Raw genomic sequence first — 26,169 nt, 5'->3', positions numbered from 1 at the left:
TAGCCTGTCTTTAGCAAAAGGGCAAGGAGTCATTTCAAGAGTGGTAGTATATGTAAAAGTAGGTAAATGACCTTCAAGACTCCATTTAAAGTTCAAGTTCATTTTCTTCCAGTAACTAGTCAGACCCTAGGTCACCCTTACTGAGGTGGAATACATACTCATGCATTCCACTCTGTTTTCTGCAATGCAACCCATCTCCTTCTCTATGAATTTAGTTTTAACTGGTCACCAATTTCATTGCAACATTCTGCAAATAATTTTGGCAGATTATTATAAATTTTTATATTTATTTCAATTTGACCAAATAAAAAATAGACCACTGGGGATGATTTTCATTCATAAACCTTAAATTAACAAGCACCTATAATGGCTGGAGTTTCTTATCCTAAAGGAAACAAGACTGGACTTGATGCTGACCCTGCTGCAGCTACTGATGTGATTGATTTAAATTTTTCCCTTGTTTATATTTACACACTCTAGCCCTGAACAAAATCAGAAACTCTTACTGTCCACCAGCATTCCACACTCTTTTATGTTGCATTATGTTTAGTAAACACCTAATGTGACAACATTCATCACACAGGTAGCTCATTTTATTTGTGCAGCTAAACAAAATAGATGGAAAGCACACACACAAAGGATTAAATGGCCTGAATTCCAGATGGCTTGCTTGCTCCATAAAGTAACAGTATCTGCTGAGATGATATGGTACTGTAGTTCTTTCTCCTTACCAAATACATGCAGTAGGAAGTTTTTCTCTGCTCTTTTGTCATCTTCTTTACTGCTCTCTTATTTCATGACCTCTGAGTTAATCCTTCTATTCTTCCTATTAGCGAGTATAAGCAGGCAAACTTCAAACAGACTAGTGATGGGTCACAAGGTTTAATGGGCATGTAGATAATCATCTAAATTACATTTCTGCAGCTGATGGGCCAGACAGGCTTAGACAGTAACTTTACCAGCTTTCACTGTTAATCAGCAAGGATTGTGTGTCTCAGTACGTATCTGCATTTGCCTGCCTCCCCCAGGGCCTAGGTCATACTGACTGATTAACAAAGGCAGCTGCATTAGCTTTCTTCTCCTGAAAAGTGTGGCATGGAGGCCCAAATGACTTGAAAGGCAAATGTGACCACAGCTCAAACACCAAGCACTCTTCTCATCACTGTGGAATTGCTGGCCCTCCTCTTGCAGGTTATGATACTCGGCACAACAGTTGTTGCCAATTTTCATGATCTGTTAACACTTAGGAAGCCTTATGCTGAAGGCTTTTCTTTCACATCTTTTGTGGTGTCATCAAGGGGAAAATTCAACAGGCTATTTCACATTTTCAGATGAATTTGAGAGCAGTGTATGAGGTGAACTGAAAAGAATACACCAATTGAACTGTCAATAATGAATGCCCTGGATTTCAGCTTTGAAACACAGACTGTGGAGGTCCGGGTAAAGAGAATAACAGTTCTCTGTAGGATACAGAGATTTTGCAGCTACAGAAATAGCAATGGATCTGTACTGTGAAACTGATTTTCTCAGCAAAGTGTATCAAATCTGAGTCTTCTTCTCTGTTATATATGGTTGATTGTGTTTTATATAAGTGATTGTGTTTTATACCTACCCTGATTCCAGAAGGAGCAAGAGCAGCCATGGATTGGCTTCCTGACTTTGGCACAAGTTTGTCCTTCAGGTGTTGGACTCATTTTGCATAGTAAAAGCTTTTCAATGACTCATTTTACTGCTCTTTATCAAGTTGTTAAACAAACACAAAATCAGACCAATTAAACTATTATTATCCATGCAAGAAGCTTTTTCCGTCTTACTCAGGAGCACCATAGGCAGAAACCAGCAGTCTTTAAAACAGTAAAGCCTTTTTCATACTTTTATAGCTCTGTACAGAAAAGAATCTGACAAGCCAGCTAGGATTCTATCTTGGACCTCAATTAAGAATATTCTACAAGAAGAAGCTACTGAGGGACAAAGTAAAATAATCTAGAACAATGACTCCCTTATTTGTCTTTTGAACTTTCAGAAAAGAAGTTGGATTCTGAGTTTTCTAAGTTTTTCTAGACGAAACTACAAAACATCTAGATTTCTGTGACCTTGGTGCAACTACTTCTGACTGATGTTAGAGACATACATAAATTAAGCTAAATACTTCTACAATTCTCCAGTCCATGAAGTATGCAATTTCTCAAGTCGTTACCAAATTTCCCACTTTTATCATGGACAGGCCCAGAACTCAAGGACTGAGCAATTTGTGATAAAATCTTCAGGTCTCAGTGAATGTTTGAGGTATTCACTGAGATATAGAATTATCCCATTTTCCATTTTTTGTGTGGTGGCCTGACTAAGTTACTGACATCTGGAGCCACAGCATCCGCAGCTCTTTCAAGGAGAAAAAAAAAAAAGGTCAAACCTCTTTATGAGCTCATGAGACCCACAGCAGGATTTTGGTCATGTCCCACCCTTCTTTATTAAAATGGCACACAGGGAAAACAATCTGCATTTCAAATATACATTGTGACCGTATAGCTGGAAGAGGTGACAGCCTTTATGCAGTCCAGCAATAAAACACTTCACTCTTCATTGTTCTATTGTGCCATTTGGCTGAATTGCAGAATTATAATTTTTGCTTTTATTTTACCATATCAGAATCTTATGACTGCCATTAAAAGTCTAGTCAATTTGTAGTAAGACTTATGATGACATTACTATTACTCATTAGACTGCCCTTTATATCTTCATAACAACGATACCCTCCACAGCTTTTCAATGGCAAAATGCCACCAATATTTTCCACTAGTATCAAAAGCCAAGGTGATCAAAGACCAGAATTATTTCTGGAGATGCAGTAGGACGTATATACTCTTTTCTACAGCCTCATTTTTTGATCCTACATGTTAAGAAATAACTCTAGTTAGGTTAGATACAAATTACATGGAAGCCAAAGGGAGCCTTTTCCCTATTCAAAGGGCTTGAATTAAGGATATTTTTCTCTTCTTTTACTGTTTCACACATCACAAAATTGGGCACAGAAGCTGTTACTAAACCCAATCAACAGTCTACTTGGAGAGTCCCAGAACTGGTAGAGCTGAGGTGTACAACTGTATAACTGAGGAACATGCAACTTCTGTGTGCCTCAAACATGGCTCCAGACAGTTTTACCATACATCCCTCATGGCTATGTCTAGGAGCATGACCGAAAGTCTTGCAGAGTAACAAGCTCATGCACCAGAAATTGTGGTATTCCATTAGCATGTAGCTGGAATGGCCTGGGTGCCATGTAGCACAGGCACTTTGTTCCTTGTACTTAGACCAGCTTGCACAGTCAGCACAAACAGCCCCTAACTCCACTGCCACATCAGCCTTTTAACAAGTGCCACCATTCACCAAAAAATGTAACCTAGGCACCAGAGAGCCCTGGTGCATCACACAGAGCTACTGAAGTTTAACCTTAACAACAACTTTTGCTTCAGTACAAACTGCAGTGACCATTTATAAAAATCCCACAGATTTATGCTCAACATTTACTTTGCAAAAACTTCACCCATACGCCTGTACTGATTTGTCTGTGATTTATAAAGTGGCAGACTGATCATGGTTGTAATACTTTGTGTGCTGTCATACAGTGCAAGTTATTTGTAATTAATGAACTTTCTCTTCATGAATCAGACAGAATTCAATACATCGACAGACTGCAAACGCTGACACAAATATTTACCCAAAACATAAGCTAAATATTTCAGCTCAGAAACTTTGGATGACCCCTTCTTCTTCCCTACCCCCTACAACTATTGTACTTTTAAATGTCATTGGAATTTCTAGAACATGTAAAGGAGAACTGCTGAACTCAAACTTCCAAGTTTTCATACTTATGTGGTTCATTCAAAGATCTGTAAGGCTTTATGCTGTACTGAGCAATTAATTGTTGAGTCCTGATATTGTAGAGTTGGAAATGGAAGCATCAAAAGATTATGGACTTCACTCTACCTTCCTAATTTAGCCTAGTTATTGTAGGCAATGCAAATTGACCCAGCATGGTGATTGAGACACCTAAGCTAGGTTCCCTGTGGAATCATGGAACAATAGCATCTGGTCCTTAAGAGTCCTTAAGTACATCATCTGTTCCTCTCCAGACATCTCAGGTGCCCTCACAAGGTAATATCATCAGTACAACACAGGGCATGACTCAAGAACCTGCCTCTGCCTGTCCAGTGTTTGGTTCCAGCAGTGCCTTTCTGTAGGTAGGAGCAGCCAGAAGGAAGCAACCCAACTAGTCAGGCTGGGTCAGGACTCCCTCAAGCACTCTTTCTCTTGGCCTCAGGTTGAGGTGGTTTGAGCATGTGGCTCCCTCTTCTCCCTAAAGGGCCATCAGTTCACCAAGCTATAGCTCTCTGCCTGAACTGCACCACAATGCAGCAACATGTGGAGAAATTACTGTGTAGGGCAGAGGGAGGAAGAAAGAATGAGCACAAAAAACGTCTGTGGTATGAAGAATCTTTTGCAAAAGTTAGTGCTACCAGTTCTCTAGCAAAATTTAATTGATTCCAGTAGTGTTACCAGACCTGTATTATATTAAAAACATCAAAAAATAAGAGCAAAGAAGGACCATAACTGAAAATCTAGATATGTGGGAAGATTGTCTGATAACTTAGCACAAACAAAAAACCACATAGCTGACAAAAATTATATAAAAATAGATTTTCTGATAAACTCTTCCAGAGAACAGTGTTCTTCCAGGAGCAAAATTGCCTACCCAGCATTTACTGTCATCTGTCTCCTTTCACAGCCACCCACAATGATTTGCTGCTATTATTTAAAAAGACATTTTAATCCTTAGGTTAAAGGCAAAAATCAGTAAAACCTGGATCTCTTCCAGTCTGTACTAGCAGTCTGTCATGGGCTCAGAGATAGCAGTGTATCTACAAAATCTGCACCCACAGCACTGTATCTGCCTCAGCATCTCCCCATCCTGTAGCACCATAGGGAGCAGCTATTGTAAGCCTGAAATGTCCAACCATACACCCCACTAGCACCAGTGGGATTTTGTTCACCAGTTGCAATCCTACAGGTCACAATTTAACTCCCTGTTATTTTTAGTTAAGCTGTTATGACTTTCTCCTTGGCTAGTTTATGGGCAGATCTTCATCTTCTCTATCTTTAATGTGTCATGCTTACTCATGGGATTTCATCAGTAATTGTATGAAAGGGAAGAATAGCCTGAGCACACAAAAGAATGGAATTGTCAAGTCATTGAGGTTTATCTTTTATCACATAATTTTCTACTAATGACATTGTTCTGTGGCAGTATAACAGCAAAATTACAATTCAAGTCAGGAGTCACCTACTGAGTATCTAGGAGGGTGGGATGTTCCTAGTAAGACTGTGTTAAATTACAAAAACATTAAAGAAGAAAAGAATGGTAGGAGATACTAAATTTTCCACTGCTGAGGTAGGAGGTGCTACAAACAACTCTAGTTGTGTCAATAAATTCAGTGGTGCTGAAGAATGATATCACTCCTGACTTAAGAAGTTCTTATCCACAAGAGTGCCAAGCAAGGAAAAGGAACATCGGAAAAACTAAGGCTGAAAGCTGCCTATAAAATTCTCAATCTTTAAGGCCTAATTATTATAGCAAATTAAAACTTCTTCTGGCTAATGATTACAAACCAAATGTTCTTTGGTGTCATCCCAGTCACTATTGGCTTATAATTTTTGAATCATTGAATCAGTATTCATACGGATTGTCTCACAGCAATTTATCCACCAGTAATCCATGTAACACACCATTTCCCAATTGCAGTGCACTGTAATAATGACAAATGTAGCTGCTGCTACATGGAAACCTTCGGTCTCTTCAGTCTTTGCCTGAAACTTCTGGAAACATTTCCTGGAGGGTATCTGGTATTAATCTTGAAGCACATGGTTAACAGGAAACTTAGCTACATAGAGAAGACTAAGCACAACAACGATAAAATCAGGAGTCTAAGGAAAATACTGTATAACTGGAAGACTGTAAACTTTTCTCCAGGCAGCTGGTGCCAACATGAACTTAAGCCTTAAAGTTTGGGCTCTGTAATGTGGCTTCCCCAAAGTACTGGAGAGGATCCAAAGTATTGGATAGGATGATGATCCTAGTCAGGCACAGTCTACTGGAGATACAGAATAAAACTGTAAATTTTTATTCCATGCTCAGAGCAAGAGATGTCTAAACAGAAGCACATACAGACTCATTCTTTTGCTATTCCTTTCCATTTTATTCCCAAGTTGTGCCCATTGCTCTGTGTGGCCTCTTCAGAGTGCAACAGATGTCCCACAGAGAGCACTTATAATGTGAACTCGTGACTACCAGATGATAGTGCAGACTGTCTATGAAGTTAACTTTGTAGGTAAAAGATGGGCTTGACTCCTAGATCATAATATTAATTCCTTTAGATGATGGATCTGTGCTCTGCTGTGGTTTTGGGACACTTCCTTAAAGCAGCAGATGCTGGCTGCTGATTAAGATGTCAGCCTAAAAGCAACATCCTGATTCTGAGATCCAGAAGGAGTTTAGCACAGAACTGCATAAATGTACAGAATATCCATCACAATTGTTAATTGTTCCTCTGACCCATCTACAGAGTGATGCTGTAGATCATCACAAAAGTCTTTGGTATAATTAAGAAAATGTGGTAAGCCTTCTCTCCCCAGCGATATAGATGTTGACAAAGACAGAATATGCTGACTCCACAAAGTTTGCTCTGAGATACATACACAAATTAACCCTCTACATGAAAATTAGCTAAGTGTATTTATTATTTACATCTCTCCCTTCTACAACATCTTAAATATACTCTTTAAAAGCATCAAGTTGTGTTATTCAATTTAGGTCTTTGTTCAGTTTATACTTACAGTGAATGGTGATTAAACGGCCCTTGATCTTTAAATAATTTAAAACACCTTCAAGTAGTTTTCTAGATTATTCTAAAATGTTGCTTGACCTAGATATTTAGGAAAATCACTAAAAAATTCAGCATTTTTATGCAAGTGAGTTCACTCATAAGCATTACCTGGCATATATAACGGAAAAGAATTCATCTGTATATTTCTGTCAGGACAGGTACTCAATCAGTATAACTTGGAATTGCTCCCCTGAAATTAATTGAACCATGCTGACATACAGCAGTTGAAGATGTAAGACCTCAGCCTTCTTTTCATGGCAGCCTCTCTCTATTAGCTCTCTATTTTGTGCCTTTCACCTGAACTGTTGACAATTTAACACATGTTCAGTTTGCTATGTATTTGCTCCTCAAGGCTATGTGAACCTCACTTTGTTTTCCCTTGGAAGTGGGTTGCAGTCACACAGAAACAAAATAATTTATACGTTAATAGCAATGCAAAAGTACTTCTAGTGTTTTGTGTTTTCACCCATAAATCACTTCTACAATTTTTGAACATGAAGCACCTGCTCATTTAAAACTGCCAAGAGCTTTAAACCCAATCTCAATGTGAATTTCTTTCATGAAGAAAAAAAAGCTGTCTTAACAGCACCTACTAACCCAACTTCTGTGCTCAGCAGCTCATTTCTGCCCCTGCACTTTCCCCCTCCCTTGTGTTCACGTAGAGAGAATGACAACCTTATCCTAGAAACTAGTTCATCTTAAAAAAGTTTTCCCATCTGGTTCATGAGTAGCTGCAGGCAGGGAAAGGGATGCTTGAGTTGGCATTACTCCTGGAAAACATTACTGTCATACTGTGTTCTCACCAGTGTTTCTGAAGAAAATTTAGGCTTGGCTATTTCAGATCTAATGAGTGAGCTTTTTGGTTGTCCCAGCCACTCCCTCCTTGAAAAGAATTAGCATTCTGGGCTACACAATGGATAAAATATCTAACAGTTACACCAATGCAAATTCTGAATGCTAAAAATTTTAAGTCAAATAGTCCTCACTGAATGAAAACATCCTCTTTTTAACAACACCACCACCAACAAAAAAGAACTAAAACTAGTTTTTTGATGTCTGGGGCATTTTTATGTTGTTTTCTGAAAAATTCAAAACTTCTAAAAAAAAAGTTTTCACCAGCTCTATACCTGAGAAGGCAGAACAGATGCAATGCATGATTGCTCCTATAATGGATTTTTTTTTTCTCTAAAAGGGAAGTAAGCTAAATTTGCAAATAACATACAGTCTCGTTGCTGATATAATTAGACTGTAGTTCCAGAGGTGCACTTTCCATGCCTTTTCAAGCAAAACACTCAAACTCAGAACTGCTAAGAGGGTCAGCTGCTGCTACAATAACCACAGCAAAACCCAAGAGTCTCTTCACAGCATTTACAAAGTCCTTAGGACAGAAGAGATGAGTTGTTTGTAAGGGTGGTCACACTGAATCTAATGAAGCTAATGGGAAATTCAGAAGAGACTAGTGTGCATCCAGCCTGTCCTACTACAGGAGAAGTTCTTTGATTCTCTCCTAAGCTGTTTGGTTGTTTTCGTTGTTGGTTTGTTTTTTTTTTTTTTGACATTATTTAATATTTGCAAGGTTTTTGAAATCTTTGCATGTAAGTACTAGGCAAAGAGTTAATATGTATTTCTCTAATTGAGTTTTTACTTCTACTGTCTGGTATGAAAAGCTTTGCAATGGCAACAGCAAACAGTTTAAAACAAAGTAAAACCATTCTATTTTCCTTTGGAAATGTATAACTTGAGCGGAAAAAAAAAATAGGTATTCTCATTTAGATATTCTCTTTACTGAACACAAAAATGAAATTCTTTCTTTTTTTTTTTTTTTTTTAAGGCTTCTTCATTTCTAAAGATTTTTTTTCATCTCTACTCCAAAAAGTTTATACAAAATTTAAATATAGTTAAAATGCTAGTCTTAGGTCTTAATTGCTTTTTGATCACTGGAAGTTTAGTGGACAGAGAAATAAATATGTTGTTGCTAGCATCTTGTTTCCAGCTGCATTGCAGCTGTTTAATGTTATACATCAGTAATGCTATGCCAGTATCTCATCACAAGCTCTGTTGGGCTTCTTAAGCTATCAGAAAAAGAATATGATAAAAGGATTTACAAAAATACAAGAGATAATAATACATAAGAATAAGATGTTCTATAAAAATCAGGAAAGTTTTTGAAGCTGTTCTGTGAGCTCATTCTTTCAGACCTTCAAAAGCTGTAGGACAGCCAGAACATCAGCCCACTGCACTGCACTGATTTTGGAATCAAATGTACAAATGCACAAAAGAAAATGAAAGAGAATGAAACACACAATGCTATAAAATATAGCATTAGCTATCCATTGCTTTCAAGATAAACGCAAACCCAAATAAATATCTGTATTATTAAAACACAGCAACAACAACAAACCAAACCCAAACTCATCCACAACCAACCAACTGTCCAAACAAAGAAACAAAACAAGTCACGTGGCAACAGGACACTGTAGGTACAACTAGATATAGAAGTTCACAGGGTCAGAAAAGGTTCCCTAAGCACATCAGTGGTTAATCCCTATGATCACATCTAGGCAAATATTAACAATCAGAGGCAGCATCCTCACAGTTCAAGTGAGGCATAGAGAGATCTGTTTGCATTTTAAAGACAATGGGCAGTAAAGAATGAATAAAATATTTTGTCCTTTATGACGGTATGTACACAGTCTGGGATCTTTCACTTGAGAGCGATGCTGATAACTCTGTCTTAAGAGCTTCTCTGCTGACTCTCTTGGATTTTGACTATCTTCCATATCACAGCTTCAGAGGTGATAATGAAATGGCACCATTCCTTTCAAGGAGACCTAATTTGAATATTGTTAGCAATTGCACAGAATTAAGTTCAAGCAAAAATCAATAACCTCTCCATCTGCAGTCCAGACAATACTGTTGAAATGCAGAACACAGAATGGAAGGCAACCAAATCTGCTGAAGGTGCTATTGTGAGAAGACAGTTTATCCTCTGCTAATTTGGTTTTAATGGGGATACTACAGCTGCTATCAAAAAGTATAGGAGACAATGTTTTTTTCCCTTTTCAGGGGTTGTAAGGCTTGGAACCACACACTTCTCAACTCAATACCTTGAAATTAATCCAGGGTTATTCAACTGCATGAGAATTGTTAGACTGTTGGAAAACAACATCCCATACTCTGTCTTTTTATTGTAAGCTTCCTTATAGTATCATCTTGCAGTGAAACCTGAATATCCTAAAGAGATTAAACATAAAAGAAAGTGAGGAAAAAAACCTGCTGGATTAAAATTTTAACTGAAGCCTTCTATGAGAAAGACCACACCACTGTCAGTGGCCTTTCTCTCCTTATGTGTGATCCCACTTGTGCCTAGTCAGGTGTCCAAGTGTCCAAAGACTCCATCAGCTCATGTTGTATTTATCCTTTTTCTCCTAAAACAGGGTTTCATTACTAAGAGAACAAGTATTCATGCCACTGATGGGGGTGTATCAACTGGCTCTGCAAGACTGCATAATTTTCTCTGGTATGAAGAGCAAAATGTAATGATGCTGTTTAAGACCTGAGTTTTGTGTTGATAAAAAAAATCATTCTAGGCAATAGGCAACGTTCTGTTCTAGCAATTAGGAAAAAATGCATTTTTTTAAATGTTTTAGAATGCCATTTCTATCTCCAACTCCAGCCTTTATTTGTTTTTAAAGTCACTCGCTGATAAGTTTGCCTCTAACATATCTGAGAGTTGTTTTAGAATCTCATACTGTATCTTCACAGTGCTTATTAGATACCACAAGAATGCTTTTCATCTCATTCTTACTCTAAACTCCTGAAGTCATCCCTAGCTCAACAACTGTATTAGTTAGAGGGTAGTTATTCACAGAGGAGCAGAAAACAAAGCCCAATCAAAAGAAATTTCCAAAACACTTTTCATTTTATCAGTCTAGATCTCTTTGCCTTCACAATGCTTCAAAGATTCACACTCAGTCTCATAAATGTATCATAAAACATTAACAGCAGTGTAAACTCTCGTGTCGGAAGATATTTTTGAGGTTGAATTCCTGTTCCTACACTCAGATACTTGTCCCAAACAAGGAAACAAAAAGAGCTTTCCCCACATCTTTCCAGCGAGTGTGTTCTCCTAGTAATATAACTCAAGTTCAACTTAGTGCTGTTCTCCTTGTCGTACTAAGTCATATTTAAGATGTCAAGCACGTTGCTGTGCAGCTGAACTGAAATCTCAGCTATTATATGTGTTCATTCTTATTTTACTGTAGCAACTACTAGACGTAAGGTTGAGTCAGTGCAAATAGCAAGGAGATGGTCCTTGACCTTTTGAGCTTGTAAGAAAAGTCTAAGAGAAGAGACAGAGAATAGGTGGAGGGCCAGACAACACCATAATCAGGTATTCAGGTCAGCAGTCAGTACACTATGACTACTACCTACATTTTCTCTGGCAGTCCTGATTTGCAGATTGAGATAATTATTGTCAACACAGAATTTGCTATCAACATTTCTAATCTCTTTGACTCCTGTTTTAAGCCCTAGTGCTTATTTCTCCAGAAGAAAAACAAAATCCCCACCATATAAATGCTCTGCCTTCTACCACCCTGGTCTCCCAAACTCTTCTGCAGTATATGGGAAGAAACCAGGGAAGGGAAGCAAGTTTAGCTAAAGAATATACTAAGATCTTTATACAGAAAATAAATAAAGATAGGATTAGATATCTGACATGAACAAGCATGACAGTTTCAACACAATAGTTTTGAAAATTCTGCTTCCTGATTGCAGAACTAATTGTGACAAAATATTTCACTCCTGGATGCTCTGGAACAAGCCCACCAATCCTTTTAATCTGCCTAAAATTCCAAAGAAAAATGCACTGCCAGAGATTACCATTTATAACATCGCTTCCTGCTTTGAACTGCCTGGTTTATCTTTTTCCATCATATCAAGCAGCATCCAACATTTAGCCCTCAAACTCTGGAATACAAGCAGCTCTGATCCAGCATGTGTTTTCTCTCTTACGCTTAATATTTTTATCACTATATTTTCACTTACTGTAATCTTCACTGTTACTTTCATTATCTTTCTTCCATTTTTGTGTCTAATTGAGCCTGAACTCCCCTTTCCCAGCCTTTATTAAGCCATATTGTATAGACTGCTCCTTTTTTCATTCAACAGACCCACCCTCCTTCCTAAGGACTGCTATTTGTTGGGAGTAAATCATGCGCATTCCCAAATTTGTATTTGGATAAATGTGATGTAAGCAACAGTCATCTCCTCCTTTGGAATTATGAGTGAGGCTTTTTTTATTGTGTTTATTAATCTAGAATAAACAGTGTTCGTTCATAAATTATGTAGCAGCATTTGACTTGAACACTGATAAATGGACTGTCATCATAAATATCTTTCCTGGTAAAAGGATTTCCAGGGCTCCAATGTCAGAGAAAGACAGTTATAAAAAGTTATTAGGAAAGTTTTGTCTGACCAAGGTAAGGATTACTTAACCTGGACGTCTCAAATAGATGGTAACAGGTACTTACACTGGGCTTGCCTTTTATATCCAAAATGTTGCATAAATGCTGAATTTCATACAATTTCAACAAAAACTAGTTCTGCATGAGCTTTGGCTCACATACCCTAATTTATACAATGGGATGAACAGAAACCAGCTATTGCTATTAATGTGTATAGCACAGGAATGCCGAGACAATACCTGCACAAAGCCACACATCATGTAGTCATCAAACAAAGGGAGGCTGGGGCGGTCTTCTCGATAAATTGTGATTCTGTAGCTGCTCACAACCTCAGGGCTGGGCTGTGAATCATCCGTTAAGAGAATGATGACTTTGTTCAATCCAAGGCCAAGGGGGTAGTTAGCAATGCTGTATGAAAAAATAGGAAAGAAGTGCAATAAACACTAAAGCAACAAAGAATTACACTCTTTTATCTATGGCTGCTAAACTTTACATGCTCCTAGAGACTGCTACTTCTAACATTTTCTTTCTCTTACAAAATACATGAGCTTTTAAATAAAAACAGTGCAAAATAGGATTTGGAACTATTTGAAGGTCTTTCAAGAAGCAAAACTATTGAGAGTGAAATTTAGTGAAAACAGTAGCAGTGGGAAATATTCTGACATGAAATCAGTGAATGAAATCATTAGGGACAATAATTCCTGGCAGGCCCAAATTTGTGATGAAGTCAGCAGGGAGACAAATACAATCAGAAGTGCAGCAAGCTGCTGAAATTGTCCACTAGCCAAACGTGATGGATTCCTGGACAAACTGCTCAGAGAGACAGACCAGAGCAAAGCTGAGCTGTGCTCTTCTTCCTTTAGCAGGGAAATAAATGCTGAAAGGCACAGAACCTGCACATGAAGGGCTTTTACTTTTCAGTGTAAAAAACACCTTGCTATTCTTTTGCATTCTACAAGGAAGAAGTCTTTGACGTTTTCACATATATCCATGTTGACTTCATGTTAACTTCAGTTAATATCAAAACAGGAAAATATTGGGGGGAATAATTTCATGACATTTACATGATTTAATGATTTAATTTATATTATTCAATTTCCCTGCACTAGTAACAAACAAAAAAAAATTCCAGAACATTATAACATATTTCCAAAATTAAGTTTTTACACTCATATTTTGTTGCTCATACCTTGGCCCTTTCTTGTTGTCGAGGTGTACGTGGCATTGACAGTTAGAGGGTTCTGCTCCTATCTTCACTGTCACCATGTCAAATGGCACTTCTGCATAGTATTCTCTGATCTTTGGGTTAAACTGAGGATTCAGTTCCAGCTGTGGACTGGTGAAGATCTGTCTGATATGAGATAGGGTATCTTTATCTGTTCCAAGAAGATATCAAAGAAAAAAGACCTGAATATTTTGGAACAACATGAAACTTCTGGCAGATTGATAACATGCACAGTGGCAAAATATTTAATGTCTAATGATTTGAGACTCATAATCCTGTTGCAAAGTTTTAATGGAGTTTTTAATGGCACTTGAGAGAAATCTGTAGGCCTTGGAGGGATTTTAAACATTCGGTGTCCAATCACTTAAGTCTTAGTCACAAAACTCAAAGCTTGGGTAAGCCTTTGAAAATGGAAGGATTAAGTCTGGGAGATCTGTCTCTAGTTAGTTAACTGAAACTTAAAGAAAAGGTAGGCCAAAATTCATAACCTGCTTAGGTACCAGGCTGTGTACAGGGTTTATGGACAAGTGTAATTTCCAATAAAAATCAAAATAAGTTGGACATACTCTTACTGTTCATAAGAACAAGTCACACGGAGATATCAAGACCTATGGGGTCATTTGCAGTACAGCTGGAAGAATGTTTTATTAAAATTCCTATATCAACAAATTCCAGCGCCTTTCCTGTGTATGAAATCTCCACAATCAAATCCTATTTGCTCAAATGTGTCCTTTATTTCATAGTGTTTGCCAAATTACTCATGAGAATATTTGCTAGCAACCCACTTATGACAAATATTTTAATCCAGCCTATTGGAGTCAGATTTGCAGTACAACACAATCAAAACTGCTTTACACTATATTCATTAGTACATATTTTAAACTGGGTACTTCAGAAAATATTACAGATAGGAATCTCCTTTACCTTAATAGCTGAAAAATCTTGTGGCTTAAAAGACTCAAAAATGATGCAAATATTTTTATTTCTCCTTTGAAATATCTGCCCTGAGAAACAAAACAGGGCAATTTGAGCACTCTCTTGCATGGATTAAAATTTAAGGGAAGATATTCCAATGGAAGAACAGAATTTGGGCTAGCTTTGTAGGGGAATAAAGACTTACACATTTACACAGAGAAGGCTTTTAAACCCCCCCCCTACAGATGAGTATAAACATTTCTCTATATTCTGTATGACTTACTTAGAAATGTTGTCTCACTGCTAGCTTAAAAATTAGGAGGAATTTCAAAGAAAAATTAGATGAAGTATTTTTAAAATAAAAATATCATGCAATTAGAATGGTGATGTCATTCAGCCTGCCCAGGAATATTTCTGGTCTCTATCTGGCACAACAATAGCTCCTGGAGGCAGCATGAGATCAGCAACTGAGGGGACATGAGGCTCAAACCTTTTCACCATAGAGTAATGGCTTCACATTTACAAACGTGCCCCTCAGATAAATTGAGAATGAGGAAGGCAGCAGAGGGCATTGCTACCGCAAAAAAAACCCCCAAAAAAACCCCAAACAAACAAAAAAAAAATTATGTCTTTACAGATCTTTAAAAATACTTTAAATATTCTGACAAGCAGATATTTTAGAAAAACCCCTCATCTCTTAAGCATCTCCTAATACTCCATTATTGAGCTGAAGACAAAGCTTAAAACAAAGCTGATTAAACTCCAGACAAGTTTAAAGGTTTTACCACAATAACAAATGTATGCTGAGGTTATTGGAAAGAGGGGGGGGGAAAAAGTCTATTGAAGTGTGACAAGTGATCGATGAGTTCTGGAATACTCACATTAATATGCACATACAGCAAAGTTTCATGTTAGTTTTGAGGCTTATTTAACATAATAGCCTATTTATTGAGTTTGTATAAACATTCTTGATACTTAAAAATCCCTTTTTTCTCAGTAAAACCCTACAAATACTGTATTCACTTAGAGAGAATGTAGAGAAACCCAAGAAATTTTTTCAAGAATGTTTTTCCCCTCTGTGTTTTAGAAAGACCTTTACTTACCATAACTGCATTGTCTTTCTCCAGTCTTACTGGAATAATGCAATGCTGAAAGATAAACAGAAACAGCTAATAATTTTCTGTTCTCACTCTGATTACAGTCCTATTGGAGAAGCAACCATCTTTTACTTTTAAGAGACACATTGCACTTTTATTCTTTACAGTGTGAAATCTTCACTTCAGGCTTGCAAATGCTGCTCATGGGCCCCACATAGCAGCTTACATAAGATAAGGAAGAAATTGGTCTTTTATATGTAGAAAGCCAAGACTTTCCAGCTGGAATGCAAGGCAAGGTGATCTAAATCCACATGTTATCAGAAATAATACAGATAGGAAACACATACTGTATAAATGATCACTCTGAACCCTTACCTTCATGATTCTTCCTGAAGTGAGAAGAAACATTCTGCTTAGGACTCATATTTTCTTGAGAAAGTTGCCTGTCAATTCAATAGCAGACATATTTCTGCATGAATGGAAGGAACAGAAACAATGAAATATTTTGCAAAAAAATTCCATATGGTATCCCAGGGCACATAGAAAATAGAGATATTACCTGAGTGAATGTAACAGAAAACACACATTCCAAAATACATGGCAGCACATCACATCAAGAGAAAAAAAGAAATATAGTTGCATTGCTGGGAAAAGGAAGAGTGGATGTAGCCAAGGAAAAGATAAACCGTATCTCTTAACTGCTTCTATAATAGGGGTTTTTTGCATATACTTAAAATTAAATTTAGACTTTGTTCAAAAAGAAATAACAATGAAGGCAGGTCTCCAGGGGATCATCTGTGCTGACATTAGCATGAATTCCTAGAATGGAACCTCTATGTGTTTTGCTTGGTTTGCAAATTCAAAACAAATCCTGCTTGTGTGTGTGTGTGTGTGTGTGTGTGTGTGTGTGTGTATAAAACTTCTGTTAAAAAAAATGGACAAGTATATTGCAACATGTCAGTGGTGCCCATATTGTGAACTCTGCAGATTTTTTCTTTCAAGTAGAATTTTGGTAGCATTGTAGAAAAAAAGGGAGTAGGCTTCTCTTCAACCCTCTGGCTGATAAGACCTTTTTGGAGGTCCATCAGCGTTTCTTGAACCTTTCACTGGTTTTCCTCTGAGTGTTTCCTTTAGAAGTTCTCATAATGCAGCTTGTTCCTGGTACTGCGGTTCAGAGTTTGAAAGACAAAAAGCCCCTGTCTGTGCCAAGGAAGGGAGGTGGCATTATTGTTCTGCGCAATCATCCATCACTGATGTTTCAACAGGAGCTTCTGAAAGCAGTATTGAGGTCAATCATGTAAAAGGTAAACTGTCCAGTGATAAAAAATGCCCAGTGATAAAACAGATTTCTGCATTAACTCAGTGAGATAAGGAAAGAAGCAGCTGGCAGATCTCTGTATGCAGGAAAATGTAGTTCTGATCTTGCAGTGTCCAGACAACCACCCTGAATCCATGCAAATTCATTACCTACTGCAAAGGAGGCACTTAACAAACTCTTGGAGGGTTTGCTTTCCAAGTTTTAAGTAATTTTGCACCCCTCTTTCAGCTTGCCAAGAAAGTAAAAGCTAATATCTGTCCAATACTGTTGCATATAGGTAAAGCCTTATAAAATAAGGACCTTGTTGCCCTTGTAAATTCATGGCACAGGCCTGCTACTTCAGCTAAGTAGAAGAGGACTATCCCAAAGTGACTCAGCCAAATTAGAAGTAGAAAAACAAGTTATATAATCATTACATGTTCACATCATAGTGTATGGTGGTTGGGTGGATTATGTTTGTTATGATTTAAAACTATGTAACTGATAAAGGCCTGGCTGCTTAAAAAGGCTTGGTTTTTGCAGTAAAGTGGCTCTCCTTTGCACCTGCTTGAGGACTCTGCATTGCTTTGCTTCATACATCTGGCACCTGAACAAAATAAAATTTTCATTCTGCTGTTCCTTTTTTGCTTGCCTGGTCCCAAACCCTGTTTTACAGGGGAAGCAACATGTCTTAACTCTATAAAATGACAGACTTTGGTTTAGTCAGAGAACACCTCAGGAGAGCAGCAGGAGAGCCACCACAACTGCAAGGCCCCTGCTCACAAAGGAACAGCATGACCTGTATGAATCTCAAATCTGTAGAGACTGCAAATTATCTTCAGACAGCATTAAGAAACATATAATAACTCTATCTGATTACAGTGGGGTAGCAAAATGTAATATTTGGAAATCATATTAGAGAAAGATACTCAGATAACAACATGGTCAACAGGGCTGGGGCAGTGATTGTCCCCCTGCACTCAGCACTGGTGAGGTCACACCTTGAATCTTATGTTCAGTTTTGGCTTCTCACTACATGAAAGACATTGAGGTGCTGGAGCATGTCCAGAGAAGGGTAATGAAGCTGGGGAAGGGGCTGCAGCACAAGCCTTATGAGGAGTGGCTCAGTGAGGTGAGGGTGTTAAGTCAGGAGAACAAGAGGCTCAGGGGAGACCTTATCGCTCTCTACAACTCCCTGAAACAAGGTTGTACCAGGTGGAGTCATTCTCCCACATCATAAGTGATAGGATGAGAGGAATCTTTCCAGTATTAATGACTCTGTGGTTCAATGATTTATCTCTGCTGCAGCCTGAGCTTTTTAATCATCAGCACCATGAAGCTTTCCTTTGTCCAAGCTCCTTGCAATCAGCAGAATGAGATACGATGCAGTTATGAAGCTCCTCCTAATATAGAGGGCTTTGCAGACTCCTTTCCTTCACATGCTGTTACTCAAGAAAGGACCTTGATCCGTTTGAGTGGCCCCATATTTGCTTAGGCATCTTGGAGGTGTCAAGTACAGAGGTGCTCTTTGCCTACACACTTAGCAGTTAGCTCCAATGAAACTAATGTCTGTATGTCAGTACCCTTGGTGAAGGCATGATCATCAAATGTACCTTTCAGAAGATTCCCAATGTGTACATCCCTAACTATTAACTGTGAGCCTTCTCTTTAGGAATCTCTCTGATTCAACAAACAAGAAAGGCAAAGGATTGACAGTAGCAATAGTAATATAGCTCTGATTTTCTATGCAATCAGACATAAGCAATGAAGGACATGAATAGAATATTTCACAAGATTTAAATATAAAAGAAAAAAAACTAGCCACTTTAGGTCTCTCTGATGGATACGTTAGTTGTGAATGGTGCAACTTTTAACAGGTCATAAACTCAAGATTGAGACCATATTTCAATATTCAGTAGAGTTAAGAATTTTCTTTCTTTAGATGATGTTATGTAGTTCTCTCTTCAAAATAAGTTCTCTATTTTGTAGAATGCTTGTTTGGCTTCAGTCACAGTTTCCATGAGGGCATTTGGGTCCTTAAATGAAATACCTTGTTCTGATCTTCAGAAGTGAAATAAAAAAATTCAGATGCAAGAGGGGGATTCATTTCCTGGCACTTAATCCAACTGTCTGTCTCATTGCCTCCTTCCTTCTGTCTCTCACTCCTCCCATTCTAGGTCAGTGATCTTTAACTTGTCCTTTGTCATTGCCGTTTTCTGTCCCATAGTACAAAACATGTTAACGTCTCAGAGTCGCCAGGTAATTGACATGACCAAGTTAAATTCCAAAAAAGTATTTTCAGCCCAAATTCAGTCTGAGGGCTGATGCTTCCAGTTTGAACTAAAAAAGGGCTTGCATATGAAAAGTTGGACCAGTTTTCCAAATACATCAGTTGATTTCAAAAAAACATTTGCAGCTTTTTGACTTTCTTAGGCTTTTGTCTTTTTCAGATACAAAAGAGTTATCTTGACTCACTAATCTGATTGTTCCATGCTATCTGAGATAGCCAAATATACTTTCCATGACACATCATTGCCCCTATTCCAAAAGGCAGCAGTTATATATATCCTAGTCATATCACAAGTATAAACTGCATAGAGTTGAAAAAAGCTCATTTAAAAATGCTGAAATTTTTTTTCTGAGTACACAGTTAGGTGTAATATCTTATACTAATACATTGAGGTAGTCATTTTCACCCAGGCTGTAATTATTTAATTATTGAGACGAGTTTCTAGAATTCTTCTTACTTCTCCTGTGGAAGGAATTCAGAGGGTTCACTAACACCACTTAAGGTTTCAACACTAGTCATACAGATTAAATGATTTAAAGTATGTAGACTAGGAAACATCTTTATATCCTTTCTTCATCCTGTAGAGTCATGATCAGTGAATGAAGTAATTGTACAAGACCTCAGTCAGAAGTCACTACTTTTCCCATATATTTCTTGTCTGCTTGGACAGTCAGTTATGCCATCACTAGCTTTGATAAACAGAAATACCAGTTTTCCACAGTCAGAGAAATAAGAACTGTTAAATAAATTGACCGAACAGCCTGGCCTTAAAGAAGAAAAGCCTGAAGAAATTCAGGGAAAGTGTTCTGATATACAAACTCATCAAAGCTGGGGGGGAAAAAAGATTAATCAAGGCTCAAAGAGAATGCATACCTGAGTTATTTGGGGAGTAAGTACAACTAAGCTCTTTCTTCCTTGCAATTAAGTATAATCACATGTATATCTGACACATGCATCACTCTCACATGCATGTAGCTAAGGGAGTGGAAGATTCTGATTTAGCAATGTCAAAGGACATGTTTTTTTATACAGTGAATGAAGAGAAAGGTGTTATTAGCTTAGCCACTGCAGAAAAATAAAGAGCAAAGAAACAGATTGGCCTATGCCCTAGAGAAAGGTCATGGTACTTCTACATATTTATACACATATAATAACGTTGAGCTTGAAGGAAAAAAAAGAGGCCAAGGGGCTTGCTCAAAGTGAGTGAGTGGCACAGCTTAGATTAGAACAGAAAGCTGCTAAAGGCTGGTATGCTTTGATATGCAAACCTAAATATTTCTGCAAAAGGGCAAGGGCTTATATATGAATGCAAGCAGCTGCATCTTTGAGTTACTTCTCACGGGGAGAGATCAGAGTGGTCGGCAGTAATAACCATAATTTAGCACTTTCATGGAACTGTGTATATTTAAAACTCTAATAGACAGATACCTAGCACAGCGGTAAAGTATAAGCTCCCCTTTACAGTAAAGCAAACGAACGTACAGATAATTATTGCTTGCTGAAATTTGCCCAATTCAGTGAAGAATAAAATTAAAACTTAAATCTTACAGATGTCTTATATACTCACTACAGCATTCTCCCAGCAAAATGTATGTACCAATATCATTCACACATTGATCTTGAGACTCACTGGAATGGAACATATACATTGTCTAATGTGCCTCTGTTCCCAAGTCTTTGTTTGTAAATCATAAATGTCAGTAGTCAGTATGGCATTATTGTATATGAAACATCATTAGCTAAGAGATAATGAAAACAGAAAGCACATTTTGAAAAATTTTATACCAAATATACAGTATACTATGCTTACTCCTTCCTTCCTTCCTTCCTTCCTTCCTTCCGCAACTTCCTTGTTCTGTCATTCCTTTCCTCTTTCTCTCCTCATGAAAGTTAAAATTTCTTGCCAAAAGTTCAGTGGATCTAACCTTGTCATTACAGCATTTTTTCCATCTTTTCACAAGGAGTTAAAATTATGTACTCAGAGTATTATGCTTTCTGACCTGTTTTTTGTTGGACAGAAAATTTGGAGCCAATAAAAATTATTAATTATTTTGGGAAAATCTTTACCTGAAATTTTATGTTTTCTGTACAGTTTTGCTTTTAATTGGTGTATAAATTAAGACAGTCTTAACCCTGGGAAATTCTCCTAATTTAGAGTTTACAGTTGTTTAGAAAAAAAAATGAACCTAATTAATCTTAAAAAAATTTACCATAGTTCCAATTAATTTTCAATCCAGAGTCCTTAATATTAGATAGAGAAGCAAAACCTGTTCTATTTAGGAATCTAGCTACAGTTCTGACAGCAGGATGGCTGTCAGGGCTCCATACAGGATGATCAACCTCCATCTCAAGGGTTGCAAGCACACCTTCAGTAGATGTACGTTAAGTTTTATGATGTCCACTGGAGATATTCCAATAATATAACTTGAGAAACTACCTTCAAAATATATAATAGTTATCTTACCACTCTGAAAGATTTGTATGTGCCTCTTTATTCATGAACTGGAACTGTTGAAGGACACTGGAAAGCAACCAGTGCACAGCCAGGACTGAACTAAGCCGCCTCATTGGGTCTACCATTCGATAAAGGTCACGCAGCAGCATTTGGATCTTGGGTGCAGGAGAAGGGAAAAGCTGAGAAGAGAGACACTGATTTGAGACAACACAGTATGATATTTGTAGAATGCAAAGATGTGAAAAATTATTAGAAGACAGTATATGTAGCATAGGGCTGGTTATATATTAATGCTCTTTCCCATGTACTTAGAAAAGGACTGTCATGCCCAGCCTTGCAAATCAGGATTAGCAGTACTGACCTGGAAGTAGATCTCCTCTGCCTCTGAACTGGCCCTGAGGTTAGTTCAGTTGGTCAGAGAATGAAGCTAAGGTTACAGGCCCAATCCCTGTATTGGCCATTCATTCACTTAAGAGTTGGACTTGATGATCCTTCTGGGCCCCTTCCAACATTAATTATTCTATGAATTCCAGATCTATTAGACTCAATGCTTCTTCAGAAAGAGTCATCAGTCTCCATCCCTAATACTCATCCAGGAAGTCTCATAGAAATCCTGATACCATGCACACTTTCTGAACAACAGACTCAGCTGCAAATCCTTTATTTTCTGAATAGTCACCATTTCCCTCATTAACTGTGCCTATTCACAGACACTGTTACTCCTCCATCTGTGTTCTTATCCAAAAATGAACTCAAAGCATGAAGAAGAGAACATATTCCACCTGCTTTTTTTGCCACTTTTTCATCTATATCTACTCTCTGATCATGATCTCAGTATTGTATTTTCTCTAGTCTGTCCACTCACTCCTGCTTTGCTTTGCTGTCATTCTATTTTCTTATTACCTCATTAGTCATTTACATGGTTCTCCTTCTTTTCCTTTCCTTCTATTTCCTGATCTCTGTTTCTGTTTAGCTATCCTGTTCAGAGGAAGCTCAGTTCAAATACCCTGTTCTATTTAAATATTTTAAATTAAATTCAAATGATCCACCAAAGTAAAATCAGTGTTACCTCTATCTTCAGACTTCCCTGCCCATCCAGCCTAATTACATATGCCAGAGACAGAATAGAATGGTAATGAAGGAGAAATATTATGAGATTTACATAAAATATGTATCCAATAAAACAAAACCCGGTTTATTTTACCAGCTCAAATTGTCCTAGACTCTTCAGCTCCTTTATGAAAGTAGTTATTGAATTTATCTCTTCCAAAGAGAAACATTGCTCATCTTCTCTGTTGTATGTTCCATCCTGGGAAGGAAAGGGCAGCATGTTCTGGTGAAATCACATGGAAAGCAATGTGCTTTCAGTAGACCCCAATCCCTACACTGATCATAGAAACCAGCAGCTCTCCACCAGCCCTAACCTCAGCCAGCCAGCTCCTAGACAGCTCATCCCACTTTGCAGTCTAGAATAAAGCAGATTGTGCCCAAGCTTTGTCTAGAAACGAACCCACAGAAACCCCTGGTCTCTGGAACATGGGCTGTGTAATCGTATCACTGCATGTCTGCAGCTTTCTAGCTTATCCTGACATAAATTTAGAACCCATGACCCTGTTTAAGCCACATCTGTCCAAGAGGTAGAAGTTGCCTGGATAATTTAGTCCCTGTAAGTCTTTCAACCAAGAGACTCCTCAGAAAGGCATCCTTAAAAGTTCCAAGACTGAGAGAAATACTGGTGAAAGAGATCTCAGCTTGTCAGAAATGGTTTTCACTAATGAAGTAAAATTTATGCAGATTCTATAAATGCAAAAAAAAAAAAAAAATTCAGGAACTGGATCTTGCATTGAGACACAAAGGCGTAAGAAACAAAATTTAATTCTGATGCTCATGGATTTCCATGCATGAGTTAACCAGTTCTGGATGAAATGGTGAAAACTCACAAATCTTCATATTAAAAAAATAGTGTTGATTTCTAAAGCTTTAAATAAATCTTTCAAGCATAGTATTTTTGAAAATGACATAATTTGAGAGTAGGATTTTTATAAAAAAATTCAATTGTTAAATATAATAACAGTTTTACTCCACAGAATACAATAAAAGATGGTTCTGATTAAATAAATCCTTCATTCTGTAAGTTGGCACCAACAATTTCAGAAGCATACAATTTAAAGTTAAATATTTTCAAATAAAAAACCCCAAAAAGTTGGAATGAACTACCTTGCTCACAGATGACTCATATATTATTTGCAAAGCTTCTATGAAACTGGATGTTGAGGATTCATTAGATAAGAGAAATTTAAATGTATCTTCAAAAAGAAGTTCTTTGGAAATTTGGTCCTGAGTAGTTGATTCATTCTGGAAGTCAAAGTTTTCATGCACCTGTTGGAAAAAAAATTATAAAAATGTACAGCTTAAATAAAAATTTCAGTCTTCTCATAGCAATAAATACTACACTGGAACTTTGAAAAAAGGTAATAACAACACAAACTGACTTTAAAGGATTATAAAACAACGAGCGCTGCGCCACATCGCCTGTCCCAACTCCATACCGCAATGTTTGCTGCCCTCCGGCGGACAGAGTGCCGCACTGCAGACACATGTGAAAAGATTTATAGTATTTGATTTGAAATTTGATGAAAAATATAAAATATCAGATTACATGTTAATATAACTCATGAAAAACTCATGTGCACAGGATTGATATAGAACATCTGTTACTACGGATGAAAGTATAAGTTTTACAATATATAAAGACAATTACGAAATTAATGATTATGAAATATGACTAAAACATGAATAAACACTAATATAGCACCAACAGGAATAGGTTTTTTGCATAATATAAATTACATTATAATATTCGGTAGGTATAATATTTGAAGTCAATGTTGCAGTAATTGTCAGCTATTTGCATTAGTTATCAGCTATTTTCTAGAGACATTTGTTTTTTCAGAAGATAATACTAAATCCTACTGATTTACTAAAAACTTATGGATAACGGATAATAGTTGAAACTTCTATACAGGAAGGTAAATGTTATGTTATATTTTTTAAGCTCTTCTGGCATAGTTTTTTTTACAGCCTGGTATACAATTAATGAGTTGTTATGACATGCCACATTTCTTACACTAGTTAATAAGTCTTCTTAGACTAATTAAAAATATTGTCTTCATGGACTTTTTACATTCTGAAAACTTCCTTTCATATATGCATTTTTCCTATGTGTTTGAAAGACTTTTTTTGGTGAAGAATGCAGAGATTTGACTGCACTGTTATTACTAGACACTTGAACAGATTTTAAGTGAGGATATATTAACTAATTTTTGTTAATATTTGTATATCATAAATATAAAGAAACATTTTACATACCTAGGCATAGGCATATTTATGTATATACATGAGGTAATGAGAACAGCTGGAAAGCAATAAAATAATTGCTTCAGGACAGGTTGTTCTGAGACAGGAGTGGTACAAAAACAGGCACAGGTCTCATTTCCCTGGTTTTAATGGCCTTGTGGATCATCCAGGAAGAAAGTAGCACAGTGGAGGTCAAAGCAGGTAATGAAATGGAGAAGTACAATCCGATTTATGGAGAACTTTAATTCGTATTAAAAGCCAATTGTGGTTTTTTAACTTCCTCCTTTCATCTTTGGTCTGTCACATTTAAAACCTAACTCCACTTTCATGCAGTGCTTCCTATGGATTTCATTTCACTGATATTCATTTGGGATAATAGTTAATCTTTTAATGTAAACTGAAAAGTTTGCACATTTTGATGGTCTGGTGAATTTCATCACGGGAACTCTGACTCTTAAAAACTGGTTTGTTCTACAAAAACTCTTCACAATCAGCCAAAAATAGTATTGAAGTGTTGTTACATTTCTTAGACATTTGAGGGGACCTATGAAGAGGTTTTTCTGCTGTGTTCTTGGTGTAATTTTGTTGAGTGAAGCAGTAATTTGTGCAATTTTCTCACCTTAAGAACTACTGGGTGTATGGACGTGCCGAATCCAATGTCAAAGGTTAGCATTTGAAAACATTGGCTGCAGCTGAAATACAACATAAAAGGAACCCGTTTCAGTGAGGTTAGGTACTGCTGTGAAATACAGAATCATAGAATAATTTAGGTTGGAAAAGACCTATAGGATCATTGTTTCCAGTCATAAACCTAGCACTGCCAAGCCCATAATTGAACCATGTCCCTATACTCAGTAAAATTCAATACACACACAGGTCCAGAGAACACATGCAGGAAAACACACACATATAGGTCAAGAAACAACATGTGACACAGACTAAATTTCTAAGAAGAGTCAACAGCATTAAATACAGAAGGAGTCAGATTGTGAGGTGATGAAAATAGTGCTACATAAAAGTGGTTTTAATGTTTGACATAGAGGGAGGTGAATTATGCTGAAGGAAAAAATGCCTTTTGAAGAGAGTGAATGAGGTCCTGCAAAAGCTTTGAAGATATTTGGAGGGGA

The 26,169-nt window shown here is 37.2% G+C and overlaps 1 protein-coding gene across 5 annotated transcripts in view; it reads right to left on the bottom strand.

Moving 5' to 3' along the window:
* The window catches only part of CPED1 (cadherin like and PC-esterase domain containing 1), a 143,276-nt gene that overhangs the window by 54,225 nt on the left and 62,882 nt on the right, over window positions 1-26,169 (bottom strand). For all 5 annotated transcript variants that reach the window (XR_009486582.1, XM_059847179.1, XM_059847180.1 and 2 more), the window contains exons 9-16: window positions 25,662-25,734; window positions 23,903-24,064; window positions 22,890-22,994; window positions 21,695-21,864; window positions 16,019-16,086; window positions 15,650-15,694; window positions 13,596-13,782; window positions 12,646-12,814 (exon numbers count right to left, since the gene is read on the bottom strand). Coding sequence is in view for 4 of the 5 variants with exons in the window: in XM_059847179.1 (XP_059703162.1) it covers window positions 12,646-12,814; window positions 13,596-13,782; window positions 15,650-15,694; window positions 16,019-16,086; window positions 21,695-21,864; window positions 22,890-22,994; window positions 23,903-24,064; window positions 25,662-25,734 (979 nt within the window). In the remaining variant the exon portion in view is untranslated. The remainder of the gene's footprint in view (window positions 1-12,645; window positions 12,815-13,595; window positions 13,783-15,649; window positions 15,695-16,018; window positions 16,087-21,694; window positions 21,865-22,889; window positions 22,995-23,902; window positions 24,065-25,661; window positions 25,735-26,169) is intronic.

Source organism: Haemorhous mexicanus, chromosome 5 (assembly GCF_027477595.1).
Source record: "Haemorhous mexicanus isolate bHaeMex1 chromosome 5, bHaeMex1.pri, whole genome shotgun sequence".
Taxonomy (NCBI): Eukaryota; Metazoa; Chordata; class Aves; order Passeriformes; family Fringillidae; genus Haemorhous; species Haemorhous mexicanus.
The sequence above is the reverse complement of the archived record's forward strand: the minus strand, read 5'-3'. Positions and strand labels throughout refer to the sequence as shown.